Source organism: Miniopterus natalensis, chromosome 7, assembly GCF_054644295.1.
Source record: "Miniopterus natalensis isolate mMinNat1 chromosome 7, mMinNat1.hap1, whole genome shotgun sequence".
NCBI classification, from domain to species: Eukaryota; Metazoa; Chordata; class Mammalia; order Chiroptera; family Miniopteridae; genus Miniopterus; species Miniopterus natalensis.
Genome location: NC_142087.1, coordinates 2973569 through 2991664, shown reverse-complemented (window position 1 = coordinate 2991664; position 18096 = coordinate 2973569). Strand labels below are relative to the sequence as shown.

General features: G+C 43.1%; 1 protein-coding gene across 1 annotated transcript; it reads left to right on the top strand.

The window, feature by feature from the left end:
• Positions 1 to 708: 708 nt before the first annotated feature.
• HMCES (5-hydroxymethylcytosine binding, ES cell specific) lies at positions 709 to 17717 on the top strand. Its single transcript, XM_016197341.2, has 6 exons — positions 709 to 1090; positions 9317 to 9460; positions 10287 to 10409; positions 13258 to 13439; positions 15427 to 15619; positions 17053 to 17717. Exons 1-6 carry the CDS (start codon positions 908 to 910, stop codon positions 17287 to 17289), a joined length of 1062 nt encoding a protein of 353 aa, XP_016052827.2. The 5' UTR covers positions 709 to 907; the 3' UTR covers positions 17290 to 17717.
• Positions 17718 to 18096: the final 379 nt, after the last annotated feature.

The window sequence follows — 18096 nt, the reverse complement described above, 5'->3', positions numbered from 1 at the left end:
GAGGAAGGCGCACTCCAAGAACCGCAAGGTCGCGGAGTCCCCATAGGCATCCTTGGTCTCCGGGGCCACTTCTAGAAGATTCAGACTCCCGGAGCCACTTCCCGTCACAGCGGGGGAGGAAACAAGCCCGGACTGCGGGCGGGCGGGAGGTCACGGGAGCCGCCGTCTGCTTGGGGTGGGGCTAGGCCGCGTCGCTGGGCGGGGCCGGGGCTGGGAGCGTGAGCCCGCCGAGCGTGACCCCGCGGCAGGAGGGCGACGCGGGCCGGCGGGCGGGGTGGAGGTAGCGGGAGGCGACGCGGGTGGCCAGGCCGCGTTCGAGTGAGGCGGCGCGGGCGGCTGGCGCGGGCTGAGGTGCGGGGTGAGGCGGCGCGGGCGGCGGGCGCGGGCTGAAGTGCGGAGTGAGGCGGCGCGGGCGGCGGGCGCGGGCTGAAGTGCGGGGTGAGGCGGCGCGGGCGGCGGGCGCGGGCTGAAGTGCGGGGTGAGGCGGCGCGGGCGGCCGGCGCGGGCTGAGGTGCGGAGTGAGGCGGCGCTGGCCGCCGGCGGGTCGGAGGGGGCGTGCGGCGGGACCGTAGCCCTGGCGCGGAGGGGCCAGGTCGCGCCAACAGGTGGCCTTGGGGCCACCTCGACGACGAGACTTGGCGCCGGGGACTGGGTGTGGCCTGGGGGTCCCCGGTACTGGGGAGCAGAGGAGCCGCGGACGGGGAAGAGGCTGAGTTGGATACTGCCGAGGGCTGGCACCCTTACCTCATCACTGAGGCGAGCCGGCTGCTCGCTGATGTGAGGCCCTAATTAATCCCAGGAAGGGAGAGAAGGAAAAGTAGTGAGGACAAAGAGAGGAAGGAGCTCGTGGCTCAGACCTCCTCCTAATGTTTTGTAACCCAAAGGTGGTGAGAGGCAGCGTTGAAGAATGTGTGGGCGAACGTCCTGCCATTTACCTAGAGATGTTCTCACCAGAGCCTGCGCCTATCAGGATCGGCAGGGCCAGCAGCGGCTCCCGGAATGGAGAGACCCTGACAAGTACTGCCCGTCCTACAACAAGAGCCCTCAGTCAAACAGCCCAGTGCTTCTGTCTCGACTACACTTTGAGAAGGTAACCAACCACTTTATCTGCATTAGAGTAGCTTCTGGCCCAGAATGGTAATGGTCATCTACTGCAGTTGACCTTTGAACAATTCGAGGGCGGGTGGAGGTAGGGTCCCCAACAATCCCCCCCCCCGCAAAAGTCTAAAAATCTACATATAACATAACTTCTGACTCTCCAAAACCTTTACTAATAGCCTACAGTTGACCAGAAGCCTTACCTATAACATAAACAGTAGATTAACACATATTTTGCATATTACATATATTATAAACTGTATTCTTACAATACAGTAAGCTAGAGAAAATAAAATATTAAGAAAATCATAAAGACAGTACATTTACAGTATTTATTGAAAAAAATCTGCATATAAGTGGACCCATGCAGTTCAAACCCGTGTTCAGGGTCAACTGTATTTGGTTTGGTGTATGCTCAGCCTCTGAGATGACATTTAAAAACCAGCTTTAGCCCTGTCAGCGTGGCTCAGCCGTTGAGCATGGACCTGTGATCCAGGAGATGGACCTTTGATTCCTGGTCAGGGCATGTACCCAGGTTTTGGGCTCCATCCCCAGCAGGGGGCATGCAGGAGGCAGCCGATCAATGATTCTCATCATTCATGTTTCTATCTCCCTCTCTCTCAAATCAGTAAAGACATGTTAAAAAAACACACCAGCCTTTATTTGACCCCCAGTTGAGAACTACTCTGGGCCCCACTGCAGGTACTTTTATTGGTATCTTTTAATCTTTCGAGGTAATTCATATTCTTCAGGCTCAATTTAAGTGTCTTCTTTATACAAGGCATACTACCCTTAATGCATGTCAAATTTATATCGGCCTTGTATTTGGATACTTTTTTAAGACAGCATCTTTCCAACTACACTGATCATCAGGGTCATTTGAGTATCTTTAAAAAAATACTCACACCTGGCCAAGTGACTCAGTTGGAGCATCGTCCCATACACCGGAAAGGTTGCAGGTTCCACTCCCAGTCAGGGCACGTACCTAGGTTGAGGGTTCAATCCCTGGTAGGGGCACTTATGGCAGGCAACTGATAAATGTGTCTCTCTCACATCAATGTTTCTCTCACATCAGTGTTTGTTCTCTCTCTTTCTCGCTCCCTTCCTCTCCTCTCCCTCCCCCTCCCTCTCCATACCTCTCTTCCTCTCTCTCTAAAATCAATAAACATATCTGTAGATGAGGATTTAAAAAACTTTTTTTAAAAAAATAATAGTAAGATTTCCATGCCCTTTACCAGTCATGCTGAATCAGACTCTCTAGGCCTAAAGCAGGATTAAGACTAGCTAATCTAAAACATCTCTGATGTTTCTTGAACATTGAAGTTTCTATTCTTTTTGTTTTTCAGTTTTTTTATGTTTATCTTTTACTGAAGCTAGAAATAGATGTATTTGGTTTGGTTATTTGAAGTTTAATTGCATTCATTGTGTTTATAGTATTCACCGATTATAGTGTTGGAGTGACCAATAATTTATAATCATGTTTTGGTTCTTTGCTTTATTTTTATTATAAACATGGTTGTAATAAATAACTTCATTCTGGATGAATGAATAACTTCATTCTAGAAGTTAATAGTTTCTCCATGTCTTTTTTTTAAAATTCAAATATTAAATATCTATGATATATTTTTAAAAACATGATTATTTCCATGCTGGATTTTCTCTTTGAACCATAATGCTTAAATCACTTTATAAAGCTGATTATACCATTGCTACATAATCTTTAGAACTCTTGTGAAAATATGGTAGCAAAAAAAGACTCATTTCTACATTACAGGGATCACATTATTTTGAAATAAACAAACCTAATAACATTGATCTTTTTGGTTGAATGAAACCATTTATATAAAATAGTTTATTCTTGAGCCATTTAAGAAAGCCTTTTTTTTTTTTTCTTTTTTTTTAATATATCTTTATTGATTTCAGAGAGACAAAAGGAGAGGGAGAGGGAGAGCTAGAAACATCAGTGATGAGAGAGTCATTAATCGGCTGCAGCCCGCAACCTGGGCATGTGCCCTAACCGGGAATCGAACCCCGATCACCTGGATCCTAGGCCAAAGCACAACCGCTGAGCCACGCCTGGCTGGGCAAGAAAGCTTTTTTAAATGAGAGGATAATGAAAATAAAATGAATATCAAGGGGAACCTTGACTTGGAAAGGAGACAATAAAACATGTTTTAAAAGAAGGTATAATTTGAAGTGAAAAGAGAAGAATTAAGTGTATGGGACTTATTCTTTTTTTAGCTTTGGTTCTTATTGTACTACCTCTTTAGAATTATAGAATGAATGTTAGCTGGAAGAAAAATTTGTTAAACAGATGAAAAGGCAGAAGTGTAGAAAGATTGTGACTTGTCCTAGGTTACCCAATCAGTGATGGATAGAACTGGGACTGAGGTCCAGACCACTGTCCCTGCTCTAGTAGATGCTTCCTGGAACTAGGAATGAGGGAGGTGGAGGCCCTAGCAAGTATAGCCCTCTTTTTCTGTCAGCGGTATGAATTTGCTGATTGATGGTAGTGTTTTGACCCCACATCTTTAATAAATTTTATTAAGATTGCTGTGGTTCCCTAATTTTGATAAATAGTTGAGGTTTTATTTTTATCAAACACGTAAACTGTAAAGCAAAATTAGAACCATTTCGGCAGTTAATTTAATCCATATCATTAACGGCCAGCACATATGTATAGACTGCAACATTTACATTTGAAACCACTGGTTTGCAAATTACTTCCTCTTTCATTTGTCTCCCTCATAGCTACTAGCTGTTCTAGTCATAAGTCCAAAAAGGTAGGGGAAAAGATGACTAATATCGAGCAATATTTTCAGTATTTTGGCTTTGCAGCCACTTTTTTTTCTTTAATGTTTTTATTGATTTCAGAGAGAGGAAGGGAGAGGTAGAGAGAGGCAGAAACATTGATTGGCTGCCTCCTGCACGCCCCCTACCAGGGATCAAGCCCAAAAGCCAGGCATGTGCCCTGACCAGGAATGGAACTGTGACCACCAGGTCTGTGCGTCAGTGCCCAACCACTGAGCCACAGCGGCTGGGCTGCTGCCACTTTTTATTCATTTTTCCCAGTAGAGCGAACCCTCATGTTTGGGTGTGATTTACAGTTGTCCAGTGAACACACTCAAGTTAAAGGTGACCACTGGAATTTTTTAAGAGTAAGATTTCTCAGCCTCAGCACTATTCACATTTTGTGTGGGATAATTCTTTGTTGTGAGAAGCTGTCCTGTGCGTTGTAACATGTTTATATTACTCTCCTCTACCCATTAGATGCCATTTGTATCACCCAGGTCCTAACAACCAAAAACAACAACTGATGTTGCCAGATATACCCACTAGATGTGCACATCACCCTCCCCACCTGCATCAGGTTTTGGTTGGGGGGAGGATGTCAGAATTGCCCCATGTTGAGAACCTCAGATGTAAGAGTATTGTCTTGCAAATTTCTGATGAGACATCATTTAGTTGGCCAAATATAATGTTATCTTTCTTATTCTCATTTCTGCTTTAAGCAGGGGTCCCTTCTGCTTGGAAGGCACGTTTGATTCTGGAAGAGAGGGTTAGGGTTAGGGTTAGGTTTATAAAGGTTCTGTGTTTCCACATATTTTTTCTTCTTCCTCTCCCTGATGAGAGTTAACACTTGAGTTTATGTCCTCTGCCCTACCATTTCTTCCAGGGTTTTCTTTTTTTAGTTATCCTGCACACTTACTGTTTTTGTGTGTGTTCTTTCTTTTGGCATAGAATTGTCAACCAAATGTTGTTGATGTCAATTAAACACAAACAGGAATCCCCAATTTGGAGTGGGGGAAGAAGGAAACTTGATTCAGTACAAACAGCTCAACTATGACTCAGCACAGCAGTGAAAACGAATGGCTCTTTGGTGGCCCTGGGGCCAGGCTCCTCTGCAGCTGGACAGCTCTGTTCTGTCTTCACTGGTCTGCTCCAGCAAGAGATCTTCAGTGTTTCATGTTTGGTGTTTCTGCTCTAGACAGGGAGGTGTTTCAGCTCCAGGCAGGGAAACACAGTCTTCAGTCTTTGATGGAAAGGGAAAGTGCTCTCAGAGTCAGAGGGGAGCTAACTCAATGTAGACAGAAGTCCTGGCTCCTAGTCCCTGATTGGTCTGTCTTCATGCAAATGAGGATGCCAAGTCTTCCAAGATCACTTGGTCCAAAAGATACTGTCCTGATTGGTTAGAATGGAACTGCTCTGATTAGGCAGTGAAGAAGCTGATGGGGGATATAGCTGCACAACCCTGATTGGATGGGGAAATTCTCAGTCCTATTGGTTGAAATAGGAGGAACTCCTTTATAAGGATTGGCTCAGAGGGCAGAAACAGTGCAGGTAAGGAGCTCAGTGCAGGAGGAAGGCAGCTTAGTGCAGGCTTCTCCCTCAAGTGAAGTTTGAGTGAGAGGCTCTTGTGTAGAAATGGCTACTAGACTCTGTTTTTTAAATTTGAGCTCAGTTAGCCACTGGGAGCCCTTCTTAGTAGGTATCTTCTTTCTTGGGGTCCACACAGTATACCTAGGCTGCCTCTGTCTTTAAGGGGGAAAAACACAGACGCACAGTTGGTCCCATTTATAGATTCTGTGTTTGTAAATTTGCCTACTTGTTAAAATGTATTTGTAACCCTCAAAATATACCCATGTTACTCTTGTCCATGTTTGTGGACAATATAGGTGGTGAAAATTTGAGTCACCTGATTGAATAAAACAAAGCTCTTAAAAAACCAAAAATAAAGAATCTCTATCTTCTTGTTCCAGCTCTTATACTATAAACAAGTGTCCTTTTTGCAGTCTGTTTAGTGTTATGATTTATGCATTTGTGATTTCACTGTTTAAAACTGTCCCAAGCATAGTCCTGGAGTGCTTGCTGGCTAGTATTCCTAAGTGTAAGAAGGTTGTAGTGTGCCTTACAGAGAAAATACATGTGTTAGATAAGCTTCATTCCAGCATAAGTTACCGTGCTGTTGCTCATGAATTCAACATTAATGAATCAACAGTACATATGAAATAAAGTGTCTTTAAACAGAAATACACATAAAACAAGGTGACATACTAATCAGTTGATGAAAATGTCACCATAGGCTCATGGGACACAAGCCCTGTATTTCCCCTATGAGCAGCAGTTCAGTGTTCACTAATTCAGTGTTTGCAGCAACATTGTAGAACCTGTGGTGAATAATGAGAATGGACCTGTGTGTGTAGAAAAAGGGGATTGTACAGACAAGATTTTGAAAGAAAGAAGACAGGATCTTATCAAGAACATAGTGGAAGGATTAGTTTTAAATAAAAGGGAAGCCTTTCTGAGACACTACTGCTGATGATTCCTTTCTTGACTTTTCTCATTTCTACTTTTTTTTTCCTAGGTACTTTTTCTTGGACTCTACTTTTCCCTTGTTTCTCCTTTTCTTTTTTTGTACCCCCCAGGTTAAATCCTGTGCTTGATTTACTCCCTAAGAAACTTTAAACGTTAAAGCTAATGGCTTTAACAGTCACCTTTATAATTCTAACCTAAAGAAAAATACTGAATTACAACTTGTATGTGTATTCCATGCCACATATTTTAATGATTCCGCAAGGTAGGTATTGTTCACTCTTTTTTAAAAAAAAATCTTTATTGATTTCAGAGAGTGGAAAGGGGGGGGAGAGAGAGAGAGAAACATCAATGATGAGAGTCATTGATTGGCTGCCTCCAGCACACCCCCTATTGGGGATTAAGCCTTGCAACCCGAGCATGTGCCCTGACTGGGAATCAAGCCTCTGTCTCCTGGGTCATATATGTGCTGATGCTCAACCTCTGAGCCACACCGGCTGGGCATTGTTTGCTTTATTTTGACAGAAAAGGAAAGTTGAGGGTCCACAAAGTTGAAACTAGTCCAACTTCATAAGTAGCAGTGAAGAGGTTTTTAAATCAGAGTCTTACAAAGGCCTTATTTTTAACTCCGTACCTGAGGTTTGCAAACTATGGTTCTCAGACTAAATCTGGCTCACTATGTTTTTGCAAATAAAGCTTTATTAGAACACAGCCACTATCATTTGTTTGTTCTTTGGCTATTTTCACACTACCAGTGGTGACAGTTCAGTTGCTTGAGTCATTGCAACAGACGATATAGACTCACAAAGCCAAAAATATTTAATATGTGGCGCATTACAGAAAACGTTTTGTAACCCATTCTCTCTACCATGCTGCCTCCTAAGTTTTAATTACACGTGCTTTTTACAGCACTATTTGGACTTTATTCTAGTGACTTAAAATAATTTTTAATTATTTTTAAAAATTGATTTGAGAGAGAGAAACATCGATTTGTTGTTCCACTTATTTATGCATTTATCTGTTGCTTCTTGTATGTGCCCTGATCAGGGATTGGACCTGTAACCTTGGCATATCGGTACAACACTCTAAACAACTGAGCTACTCAGCCAGGGACTAAATAACCTTTATTATGTTCACCACTGAGGAATTAAGACAAAACATTGCAGATAATGGTTTGTCTCTTCCCTGAAGTCTGGGGTCTCAGCTGAAAAGACTTGACATCTGGGGCTAGAATCATCTAGAGCAGGAGTCAGAAAACTAGGGGCCACTGACCATTTTTTTAATGAAATTATATGGAATACAGGAGTATCCATTTATCACCTGTGGATGCTTTGTCCCTGTAACAGTAGTTACAGTTGCAGCAGAGACTGTATGGCCTGACAAGTATTTAGTATCTGGCATTTTATTTTAAAAAGTTTGCAAACATCTGATCTAGAGGCATCTTTAGTGACTTGTCTGACAGTTGATGTTGGGTCTTAACCTCGGCTGTTAGCCAGAGTACCTACATGTGGTCTCTCTACACAGCCTGGGCTTTTTCACAGCATGGCAATCTTAGGATAGTTGAATTTCTTGCATGGCAGCTCGGAGTTCCAAAAGCAATGTCTCAGCAAATAAGAAGGAAGCTGAAAAACCTTTTCTGACTTAGCCTTAGAAATCATAGTGTCGCTTGTGCCAGATTCTGGGAGTCAGTCCATTCGCATTCAAGGGAAGAGAACACAGATCCCAGCTCTCAAGGGGGAAAATGGTAAAGATTTTTCAACCATTTCTTTAAACTGCCACAGACTTCCCACTGTTATCAGAAATTCAACATGTGATCTTTCCCCAAATCAAACCCTTCTTAAGATTTTTTGTTCCATAGTGCATCATTATTTCAGTCTTTTGGGCCTGAAAATTTAATCATTCCTGTTTTCTTTTTCCACTTGCACCACAATTTCATTTTTCTGTCTTTTGGATGTCTTTTATTCTCACTACTGTTACCAGAGCTACTGTATCCTTATCATCAGACCCCTGAACTATTGTAGTAGCATCCATTATGCACTCTCTACCACTGGCTTCTTCCAACCTGTAGCATACTGTGCCATGCAGAATAGTGTGTATGTGAATTTTAATATGTAGATTTCATCAAATTCTCAAGGGCCAAATGCAAAAACATTTAACAACCGTGTGTTGGGGGACCCTAAGACTACCCTCACATTTGGAGAGTCATTAGGAGGACTCAACATATAAGATATATAGTGACTACGCCTTATAACAGTGAAAGGATACACAATAGAATCACTAAGGGAAAAAGACCCAAGTAGAAACCTGGAAATTTTGCATACGTGCCTCCTTATGTTTTCTTCTCGTGAGGGGACAAACTAAGCACCTTCCTTAGTAAGCACTAATTAAATGTTTGCAGGAACCGAAACTCTTCATATCCCCTACTCTACCCAAGCAGAATGTCTTACATTCCAATCAACATGATTGCTGCCCTAGGTAGCTTTGCACAATGGTTAGAGCATCAGCCCGAGCACTGAAGGGTTCCTGGGTTCGATTTCGGCCAATGCATGTACCTCAGTCACAGGCTTGATCCCCAGTCAGAGCATGTGTGGGAGGCAACCAACTGATGTAAGGATGTGTCTCTCTCACATCGATGTTTCTCACTCTTTCTTTCTCTCCCTTCCACTCTCTGAAAAGCAGTGGAAAAAATATCCTCAGGTGCGGATTAAAAAAAAAAAGATTGCTAAAGAACACAAGTTACATCATGATAAATCACTAAAATTGTTTTCAGATAGAATCTTTCCTTTTTAATAATAATCTATTCTTTGTATTTTGGTACTACTAGTAATATAATGCATGTGCTAAACTTGATTTTAAAAACTTCATTATGATCTCCTCACTGGATCTTAACCTTTTTCCATGGCAGGATGCAGACTCATCTGAGCGTATCATTGCTCCAATGCGATGGGGCTTGGTTCCATCTTGGTTCAAAGAAGGTGATCCTTCCAAGCTGCAGTTCAACACTAGCAACTGTCGTAGTGATACCATAATGGAGAAACGGTCCTTCAAGGTAGGTAGCTTATCTAGGGAAAAGGCACATATTCTGTTCTTTTTATGAACAGAGCTATATGTGCCTTATATGCCAGAAAAATAAAATAAGGTTTTCTTTGGAACCTCCCTTAAAAGTCCCAAAGTGTTGAGTACTGTTTTATTTATTACTGTGTAACAAACCATGGTGGTGGTTTAAAACAAATCACCTATTTGTATTATTTCTTATATTCAGTGGGTTGACTGGGCTCAAATGGACAGTTTCACTTGGAGATTCTTGTGTAGTTATAATCAGATGACAACTGGGACTGGATGTCTAAGATGGCTTCTTCACCCACTTGTCTGACACCCCAGCTGGGATGGGTAGAACAACTGGAAACTTTTCCAGGTGCGTAGCTGGGGGTTGTCAGGGTAGTCAGGCTTCTTACATAGTATCTGGCTTACCCAAAGCTCATGCAAGACACCAGGGAAGAAACTGCAAGGTTTTGTGACCTAACCTTGGAAGTCATACAACATCACTTCTATAGCATTCTATTGGCCCAGCGCAAAATCAGTGTAGGAGGGAACTACATGGTTGTGAATACTGGGATGCATGGCTCATTGAGAAGCCAACTTTGGAGACTAGCTACCACAAGTGCCTATTTGTTAGAGAGCTGTTGCTTTTGCTTACATTATTTAATCTTTTCAACATCTGTTGAATGGTGACTTTATACATATGAAAACTGAGGTACAGAGAAAATTAAATAACTGCTCTTAAGGTCACACATTGGCAGATCTAAGATTTTAACCCAAGTCCATGAAACTTAATTCTAAAACTAAGACTATGTCTTGCTCTCATTTTCCCTCAGGTGCCTCTTGGAAAGGGAAGACGCTGTGTTGTTCTAGCAGATGGATTCTATGAGTGGCAGCGATGTCAGGGAAACCAGAGGCAGCCATACTTCATCTACTTTCCCCAAATCAAAACAGAAAAGGTATCATCAGTAAATTTACTCAAATACAGAGAACTAATCCAAAGAAGGGCATTTTTTCCTTTCCTCATAGAGTTTTTTTTAAATTGATTTTTAAAGAGAGAGAAACATAGATTTATTGTTCCACTTATTTATGCATTCGTTGGTTGACTCCTGTATATGCCCTGACAGGATTAAACCTGCAACCTTGGTGTACCAGGATGACGCTCTAACCAACTGAGCTACTCAGACAGGGCCCTCATGGAGTTTTTTTAAATAATAATTTTATTGAGGTATAATTGACCTTTTTAAATTATGGAAGTCAATATGCTTAGTAAAAGAAGCCAGACACAGAAGACCACATATTGTATGATCCCATATATGTATATGAAATGTCCCAAATAGGCAAATCAATAGAGACAGAAAGTAGATTAGTGGTTTCCAGGGCTGGAGAAGTAGGGAATGAAGAGTAACTGCTAATGGATATTGGGTTTCTTTTGGGGATGATAAATATTTTCTAAAAATCAGATAGTGGTGATGGTTGCACAACTTTAAATATACTAAATAGCCATCTCAAACGAGCAAATAAAGAAAAATTAAATTTATTTAAAGGGGATGGGGATACCCAAGGGGAAGGGCTACACAGCACTGAGCCAAAAGTATTGGGTCCATAATGGCAGAAAACTGTACTCGGGACAGTGAAACAAGAAAGAGCATAGAATAATCAACAGGAGAACCTAGGCTGGGCTGCTTTGGCTCACTGAGAAGTCAGAGAGAGAGTAGGCCTTGAAGACAGGTTCAGGGGGGTAAGCCCAGGAGGAGCTGCCACTGCCCATTGCTCCCCTGCTTGCAAGTCTTGTGGGGTCCCCTCAGAGGGCTGGAGATGGCACTGGTGTGTTCCCCACCGCACTGGGTCCTTTGTCCTGAGCATATTTATCTCTTCTTGCAGGTGGGAGTCTTAGGGGAGGTCTCAGGGGAGGGTCTTAAAAGAATATTCATCAGCCTTCCAGGTGCACCCTTTGAGAGTCATGGTCTCCACTGATTGGTTGGTGCCAGGGAAGGGGGTCATTAGTCAGTGTATCTGGTCCTGAGTCAGCTATAGCACCACTTGTCTCATTTTGCTGCTTATCTGGGCCTGGAGCTGAAGTATAACTGATGCCTAGATGTTATCTTTAGGGAGGAATGCTTAGGAGATCTAAACTGTAAGACCAGTGACATGCTAGGGGAGGAGAGGTTACCCTGGGGACAAAGTTCTTGTTTTCCCAGTTTTGCCCCTTGATAGGCATTCGGGGCTTCCTGCCCTGATGTGTTTCTGTACCTGAGTTTTTATGCCTGGATTTCTATACCTGCCCCACCTAACAGTTGTTATGATTACCTTTGTTCACCACTGGTTTTAAATTTCTCTGATGTGACCTTGTGTTTAGAGTAAGTGTTGATTTTCTGGAGGGTTTTTCTCAGTACCCCTGCTCCCTTCACTTGTAGTATTGCCCTTTGAGCCTCTGCCGTAGAGAGGACCTTCCCATGCTCTTGCCCCTTATCCAGAACTAGACTGCTGTTACTTGTCACTTGGTGCCATTAATCTGAAGGGGGGGAGTACAGCATGTTCTCTGTTGTCTTCATTGAGTCTCAGTCTTATGCTGAACTGTACCACTAGCTCTCAGGCTCAGCCTTTTTCAGTGATCTTGTTCCCTCCCAAGGGGAGTAGAGGGTTTTTTTCTTTTACTCTTTACTAGCTTCGATGAGTCTTTACCTGTATCTTAGAGGTGATAGGGTTTATTACTCTTCCCCTGACCCCTTAAAGCTTTTATTTCTTAGAGGAAAAGTGATCAGGTGAAGCTTCATGCCTTTCCTGAAGCAAGAGAGCTCCCCTCCTTCAGGCATACGCCAGCAAAGGAAGGCTTTCTCCAGTCTCCTGCCCTGCCCCCAGTCTTTCCTGTGAGCACCCTGGGAGGTCTGTGGAGAAGAATATGCAAACTGATGCAAACACTCTGATGTCTGTAGCCTCCAGGGATTCTGTACTCTTCGGCTAGCCCACACTCTGCATATAGTAATTTGATAATTTTATCTGAATTCTTATATGCTGTATGAAGGACTTGCCTTCCTCCTGTTGCCACTGGTAAGCAGTGCTTATATCTCATCTCCCCATGGAGGCCCCTGTCTTTCTATGAAGTTTAGACTAATTGGTTGCTCTGTGACCTCAGCTTTCTAATGAATTTAAGAAAACTTATGATTTGATAGACGGCCTAGCTTATTTTCTTAATTGTTTAAGACGAAAGTGACACCTTTCTGGCTTTCTGTATTCTAGGCCTTGCACTGGATCTTTTTTTTGTTTTGTTTTGTTTAAAATATTACAGATGTCCCTTTTTCTCCCCAATGACCCATTCCACCCCGTTCCTTCCCCCTCCCCAGTCCCTCTCCCCTCATTGTCCATGTCCTTGGGTTGCTTACACTGAATCTTAAATGGCAAGTAGGAGGTGGCATGATAAGAAAGGGTGGGAAGTACACTTCGGGCAAGGAAGGTAGTTTGAGCAAGACAGTGGGAACGAAACTGCATGATAGCTTCATTTACATTCAGCTTGGTTTGGTTCAGGTTAACATTAAGTGAAAGCTGGAATGATGGGCCAGATCATAGAAGGCCTGAATGCCTGGTGAAGGTATTAAATTGTATTCTGAAAGCATTGAAATAGCCATAAATCTATAGCTGTGGTGGGTATTTACCATCAATCCTCTTTCCTTTGAAAGAGAAGTTAATAAGGTATGGGCTAAATTACTTCTAAAATGATTGCAATGCTCTTAAGTCTGTAGTAGTACCCAACTTGCACGTAGAAGAAGGCCGCTGAGTATCTAATCTGCCCATGTATTTTGCTTCCAGTCTGGCAGCATTGGTGCTGCAAATAATCCTGAGGACTGGGAGAAAGTTTGGGACAACTGGAGGCTACTAACAATGGCAGGGATCTTTGATTGCTGGGAGCCACCAGAGGGAGGAGACTGCCTGTATTCCTACAGCATCATCACAGTGGATTCCTGCAAAGGCTTAAATGACATCCACCATAGGCAAGTCATATTTCTTATCCTTGGGTCCAAAAGGATTCAGGGGAGGGTTTGTTCTCTTTGCTTTTAGATAGATAGCTTCTGGAATTTAAAGTCTCTATGCATAAATTTAGACAGTAGGAAACTAAGAGTTGCTTCATAAAATGCTGTTACAGTCAGTTTGGCTATAACATGACATGCATTCCTAAAAATCACCACATTATGAAAAATTGTACAATGGAAACCACAAACCTTATGGGAAAAGTGGAGTTAAGAAGACTATACTTAGCCCGGCCGGGCATGGCTCAGCAGGTGAGCATCAACCTAGGATCCAGACGATTGGGGTTCGATTCCCGGTCAGGGCACATGCCCAGGTTGCGGGTTCTATCCCCAGGAGGCAGCCAATCAATGACTCTCTCATCACTGATGTTTCTATCTCTCTCTCTCCCTCTCCTTTCCTCTCTGAAATCAATAAAGATATATTAAAAAAAAAAAAAAATTACATTTAAAAACTTTGTCAGTGACACATTAAAAAAATTAGAACTCTATTAAAAACCACCACAGTTATGTACATTAGGTGGTTAAGAAATACATAAATACTACAATAAATATGTTCACTTACCTTAAAAAAACCCAAAGTTTGCCCAACCGATGTGGCTTTATGGTTGAGTCTGGACCCATGAACCAGGAGGTCAGTGGTTCGATTCCCGGTCAGGGCACATACCTGGGTTGCAGGCTTGACCCCCAGTAGGGGGCATGCAGAAGGCAGCCAATTGATGTTTCTCTCTTTCTCCCTTCCTCTCTCTAAAATCAATAAAAGCATATTTTAAAAAAACCCCAAAGTTTGCCTGTGGAAATGAGTTTTCAGAAGAGTTGCAGTTTATAAGTTGTGAAAAGGCAGAAGGAAGATTATGCAAAATTTACGATCTTTTGTGGCTTAAATCCTGGGCATGTTTTTCCTCCATTTGAAATATGTTCCGTTGAGACATACATTTATAATATACATATACATGTATATTATATCAAATTGAAGGGTTTTTTTGTGTGTTTTTTTTAAATCTATTGATTTCAGAGAGGGGAAGGGAGAGGAAGAGATAGAAACATCAGTGATGAGGGAGTCGTCATTGATCAGGTGCTTCCTGCATGCCCCCAGCTGGGGACCGAGCCTGCAATCCGGGCATGTGCCCTGACTGGGAATTGAACCGAGATCTGCCTGGATCCTAGGTCAATGCTCAACCACTGAGCCATGCCAGGCCGGGCAAAATTGAAGTATTTTTTTACATAAGTGAGATCATAAGTCCATATGGATGGACTTAGAAGGTATTGTGCTAAGTGAAAAAAGAACAAAAACTTTAAAATTATATATTTTTAAAGTAAGTTTGATCTGTTGAAATGAGAATAATTATTAAAATAGATGTTTATGCACTTATCTCCTAAAATCAACTGCCCCACCCACCAATGATGTGTGTACCGTGCTTTGCATTTGCCTAGGGCATAAAAGTGGAAGCTAAACAAAGGATCTTTTCCTAACATCTTCCTGGGTACCAGGAATCATGACTCTTAGCCTCTCTGCTTTCTGAGGCATTTCCTTTTGTTCACAATTATGTGAATAGGTCTTTTTTACTGTAAATCTATCATAGATTGTAAGTTTGGAGATTATTGTTGATAGACAAGTTTTCCACGATCTATTTCTCCTTTAATTCTAGGCTGGGGCATCATAGAAAAGTCACTAGTTTGCTAATGTGTACACTGGGGTGCACTGGGTCCAGTCATAATTACTATTCATTGTCTTTGCCATAAAATTTTATAAGCTGGCTCTCCTAGTGTTGAATTTCATGCCCTGTCAAGTTGTGGTCAGGGAGCACATGGCAACAATCAGCATGTGAGTCACAGGGGGAGGGCGAGCTTCTCCTTGTGATGATTTGTGCTCTCAACTAACTCAAGCCTCTCTCCCTTCTCTCCCTACCCTCACTCTGCCTCTTCTAACCAATGTCTTAACCTCACTGGTTAGGATGCCTGCCATTTTAGATGGAGAGGAAGCAGTCTCTAAATGGCTTGACTTTGGTGAGGTCTCAACTCAGGAAGCTCTGAAGTTAATCCATCCCACAGAAAACATCACTTTCCATCCTGTCTCTCCCGTGGTGAACAACTCCCGAAACAACACTCCTGAGTGTCTGGCTCCTGTCGACTTACAGGTCAAAAAGGTAGGGGGTCTGTGACTCTGACAGTTCTTTTTGAGCTTTCTGTCTTCTGTCAGTTTAGCATTTTCTTTTAGGATATGGCTTTAAACCACCCAAAACTCATATTCCTTATTCATGGCAAGGGTGAGCAGAGCAGTGATTCAAAGCTGGCTGTAATTCAGACTCCTCAGGAGGGCTCTTTCAAAACTTAAATGCTAGGCCCTATCTGGACCTACTGAGTCAGTCACTGTTTAGGACTGAGCTTGGACTTCTGTATCATTGAGAATCTCTTCGGTGAGTGTGGTAATAAGCTAAATTTGAGGGCTCTTTCTCTAGATGGTGTTGTGAGAAAGACGAAGGAGCCTTTGACCATAATTGTATCTCTGTCCATAACCAAGTGATTTCTGATATCTTTTTGCTGTACCTCTGCTTTCCCAACCACAAGTTGGAGGAGTTTTAATCCTTGTTCCCCTTCAGGACTATTTGAGAACATTCCTGCTATAAGCTTTAACTTCTTAGAATTGGTCAGGATCCTGAAGGTGTATTTTGAAGGGAAGTTGAACAAACAAATGGCCTGCAGTGGGGAAGGGAGCTCCAAAGCAAAAAACCAGCCCCCACTGACATTTGGGGATAAAGGCTTAGGAGTCGCAACTGTTTTTAGGTGGCATAGAGGGATCTGAAGTAGGACATGGTTGTGAGTGTTCCAAGAATAGGCTTCTAGAATGCCCAAGAAGTGTTAAGGACAATGATTGCAAGAGCAGCTACCCCCCATTTTTCTTTAAGTTTTTAACGTTTTCCATACCCACAGTCAGTGTCACCTTTTTTCTTTTGTCTTAATTCTCTGCAAACTCCTGAAACCCTGATACTTTTTTTTTTATTAGATGTCTCTAAAAATGATTCATTTTGCACCAGGCACTGCCCTGTTTCTGCCATGGTCTTTACTCCAGAATTCACATTCTGGAGAGGTAGCATTATGTGAACTCAGAACCTTCAATTCAGGGATGGGGTAGAGGTAAGGGAAGCAGAAGAGCAGTGCTGGGCAAGGAGGGAAACAGCCTGTTCAGCCTTAGGCTGAATCCCTACTCATGGAGGCTATTTAAAGCGATATCTACCCAGCTTCATTTCCCAACTCTGCCTAATCTCGCTAAATTACATTCTTTTCCCTGAGAATGCTTCACTCTCTGCATGTTTGAATGTCTGTCAGTGCTCTTTGAATGGCCCCGCACACCTCCATGAAGCCCTCTCTAAGAGCTACTCTCTACCCCTTACACCTCTTGGAGCATACTCAGTCGCTCCTCTCTTCCTCCTCCTGACTAGTGGGTGCTGTCTGGCCCTTAGTAACATTTTATAAATCTGGGTCAGTACCTCATGCCTCTTCCCCTATTTTTTCCCTTGGAGTTGTCCTTTCCCCAGAAGCTTGAGTTGAACAGTTTTGAGTTTTTTTATCTTTTTCCTAGGAACTCAAGGAAAGTGGCAGCAGCCAGATGATGTTGCAGTGGCTTACCACAAAGTCACCCAAAAAGGAAGACCCCAAAATACCCCAAAAGGCAGAATCAGATGTGCCCCAGTGGTCCAGCCAGTTCCTGCAGAAGAGCCCATTTCCTACCAAGAGAGGTGGTGCTAGACTCCTGGAGCAGTGGCTCAAACAGGAGAAGGAGGAGGAGCCAGTGGCCAAGCGCCCTCACAGCCAGTAAAGCAGGACTTTGAGAGACCAAGGTCATGGTTTGCTGCACTAAATACTGTTGCTGATAACAGATTCTTTCATTGTGTGTATATAGACTTGTTTTGGGAGGAGGTAGCACAGTATTAGTTAACAGTTGTGGGTTCGTGGGGGAGTGGCTATCCTGGCTGTGACCAGGAATTCACAGTGGAGATATGGACAGCTGGGAAGGGGAGGGTCCACCTCCATCAACTCTTAGGGGTTCATTATTCCTGTAACCCTTTCTTAGTAGGACTGGTGGAGCCTTCCCTCAAAGCCTGACCCTGTTGGCAGTTCTCAGCACCTGACCTGGTGCTGCTAGCAAAAGGCTGTTTTCTGTTCAGCCTTTGGGTTCTTTCAGTCTTTTGGAATTAAGTTCTTAACATGTATTTTTTCTGAATAAATTATATTTGATAAACTGTCTACATTCCAGAAAATGCTCCTACTGGTTGGGGGAGTTTTGAATCTTACTATTTTGGGCTTTTTCTGGACAAAACTGCTTTTTTGGAAACAGTAAAAAGGCTTGGTGGGGTTTTTTTTGTTGAGTCTCTTTTCTCTCAGTCTTGGAAGTTGTCCAAATCCTTTAGCTTAAAACCAGCCTGACTGCCTGCCAAACACAAGGGACTGGGGGGAGGACGGGGTACAGAGGCCAAGACCCTGTCGTTACACAGGGAGCATAGAGCCTGGGTAAGGAGAAATCCCAGTCACAGCCCTCCGAGTCCTCTGCAGATCCCCAGCCTGTGGGTAGAGCAGAGCAGAGAGGGATGACTTGGGCTTGGGGTGAAGGTGGGAGCTGACCATC

Excerpts from the sequence above, each read along its gene's own strand:
- HMCES (XM_016197341.2), top strand. The coding sequence starts at position 908 with ATGTGTGGGCGAACGTCCTGCCATTTACCTAGAGATGTTCTCACCAGA. Across the intron at positions 1,091-9,316 it reads CTCGACTACACTTTGAGAAG|GATGCAGACTCATCTGAGCG; the intron begins GTAACCAACCAC and ends TTTCCATGGCAG. Across the intron at positions 9,461-10,286 it reads TGGAGAAACGGTCCTTCAAG|GTGCCTCTTGGAAAGGGAAG; the intron begins GTAGGTAGCTTA and ends ATTTTCCCTCAG.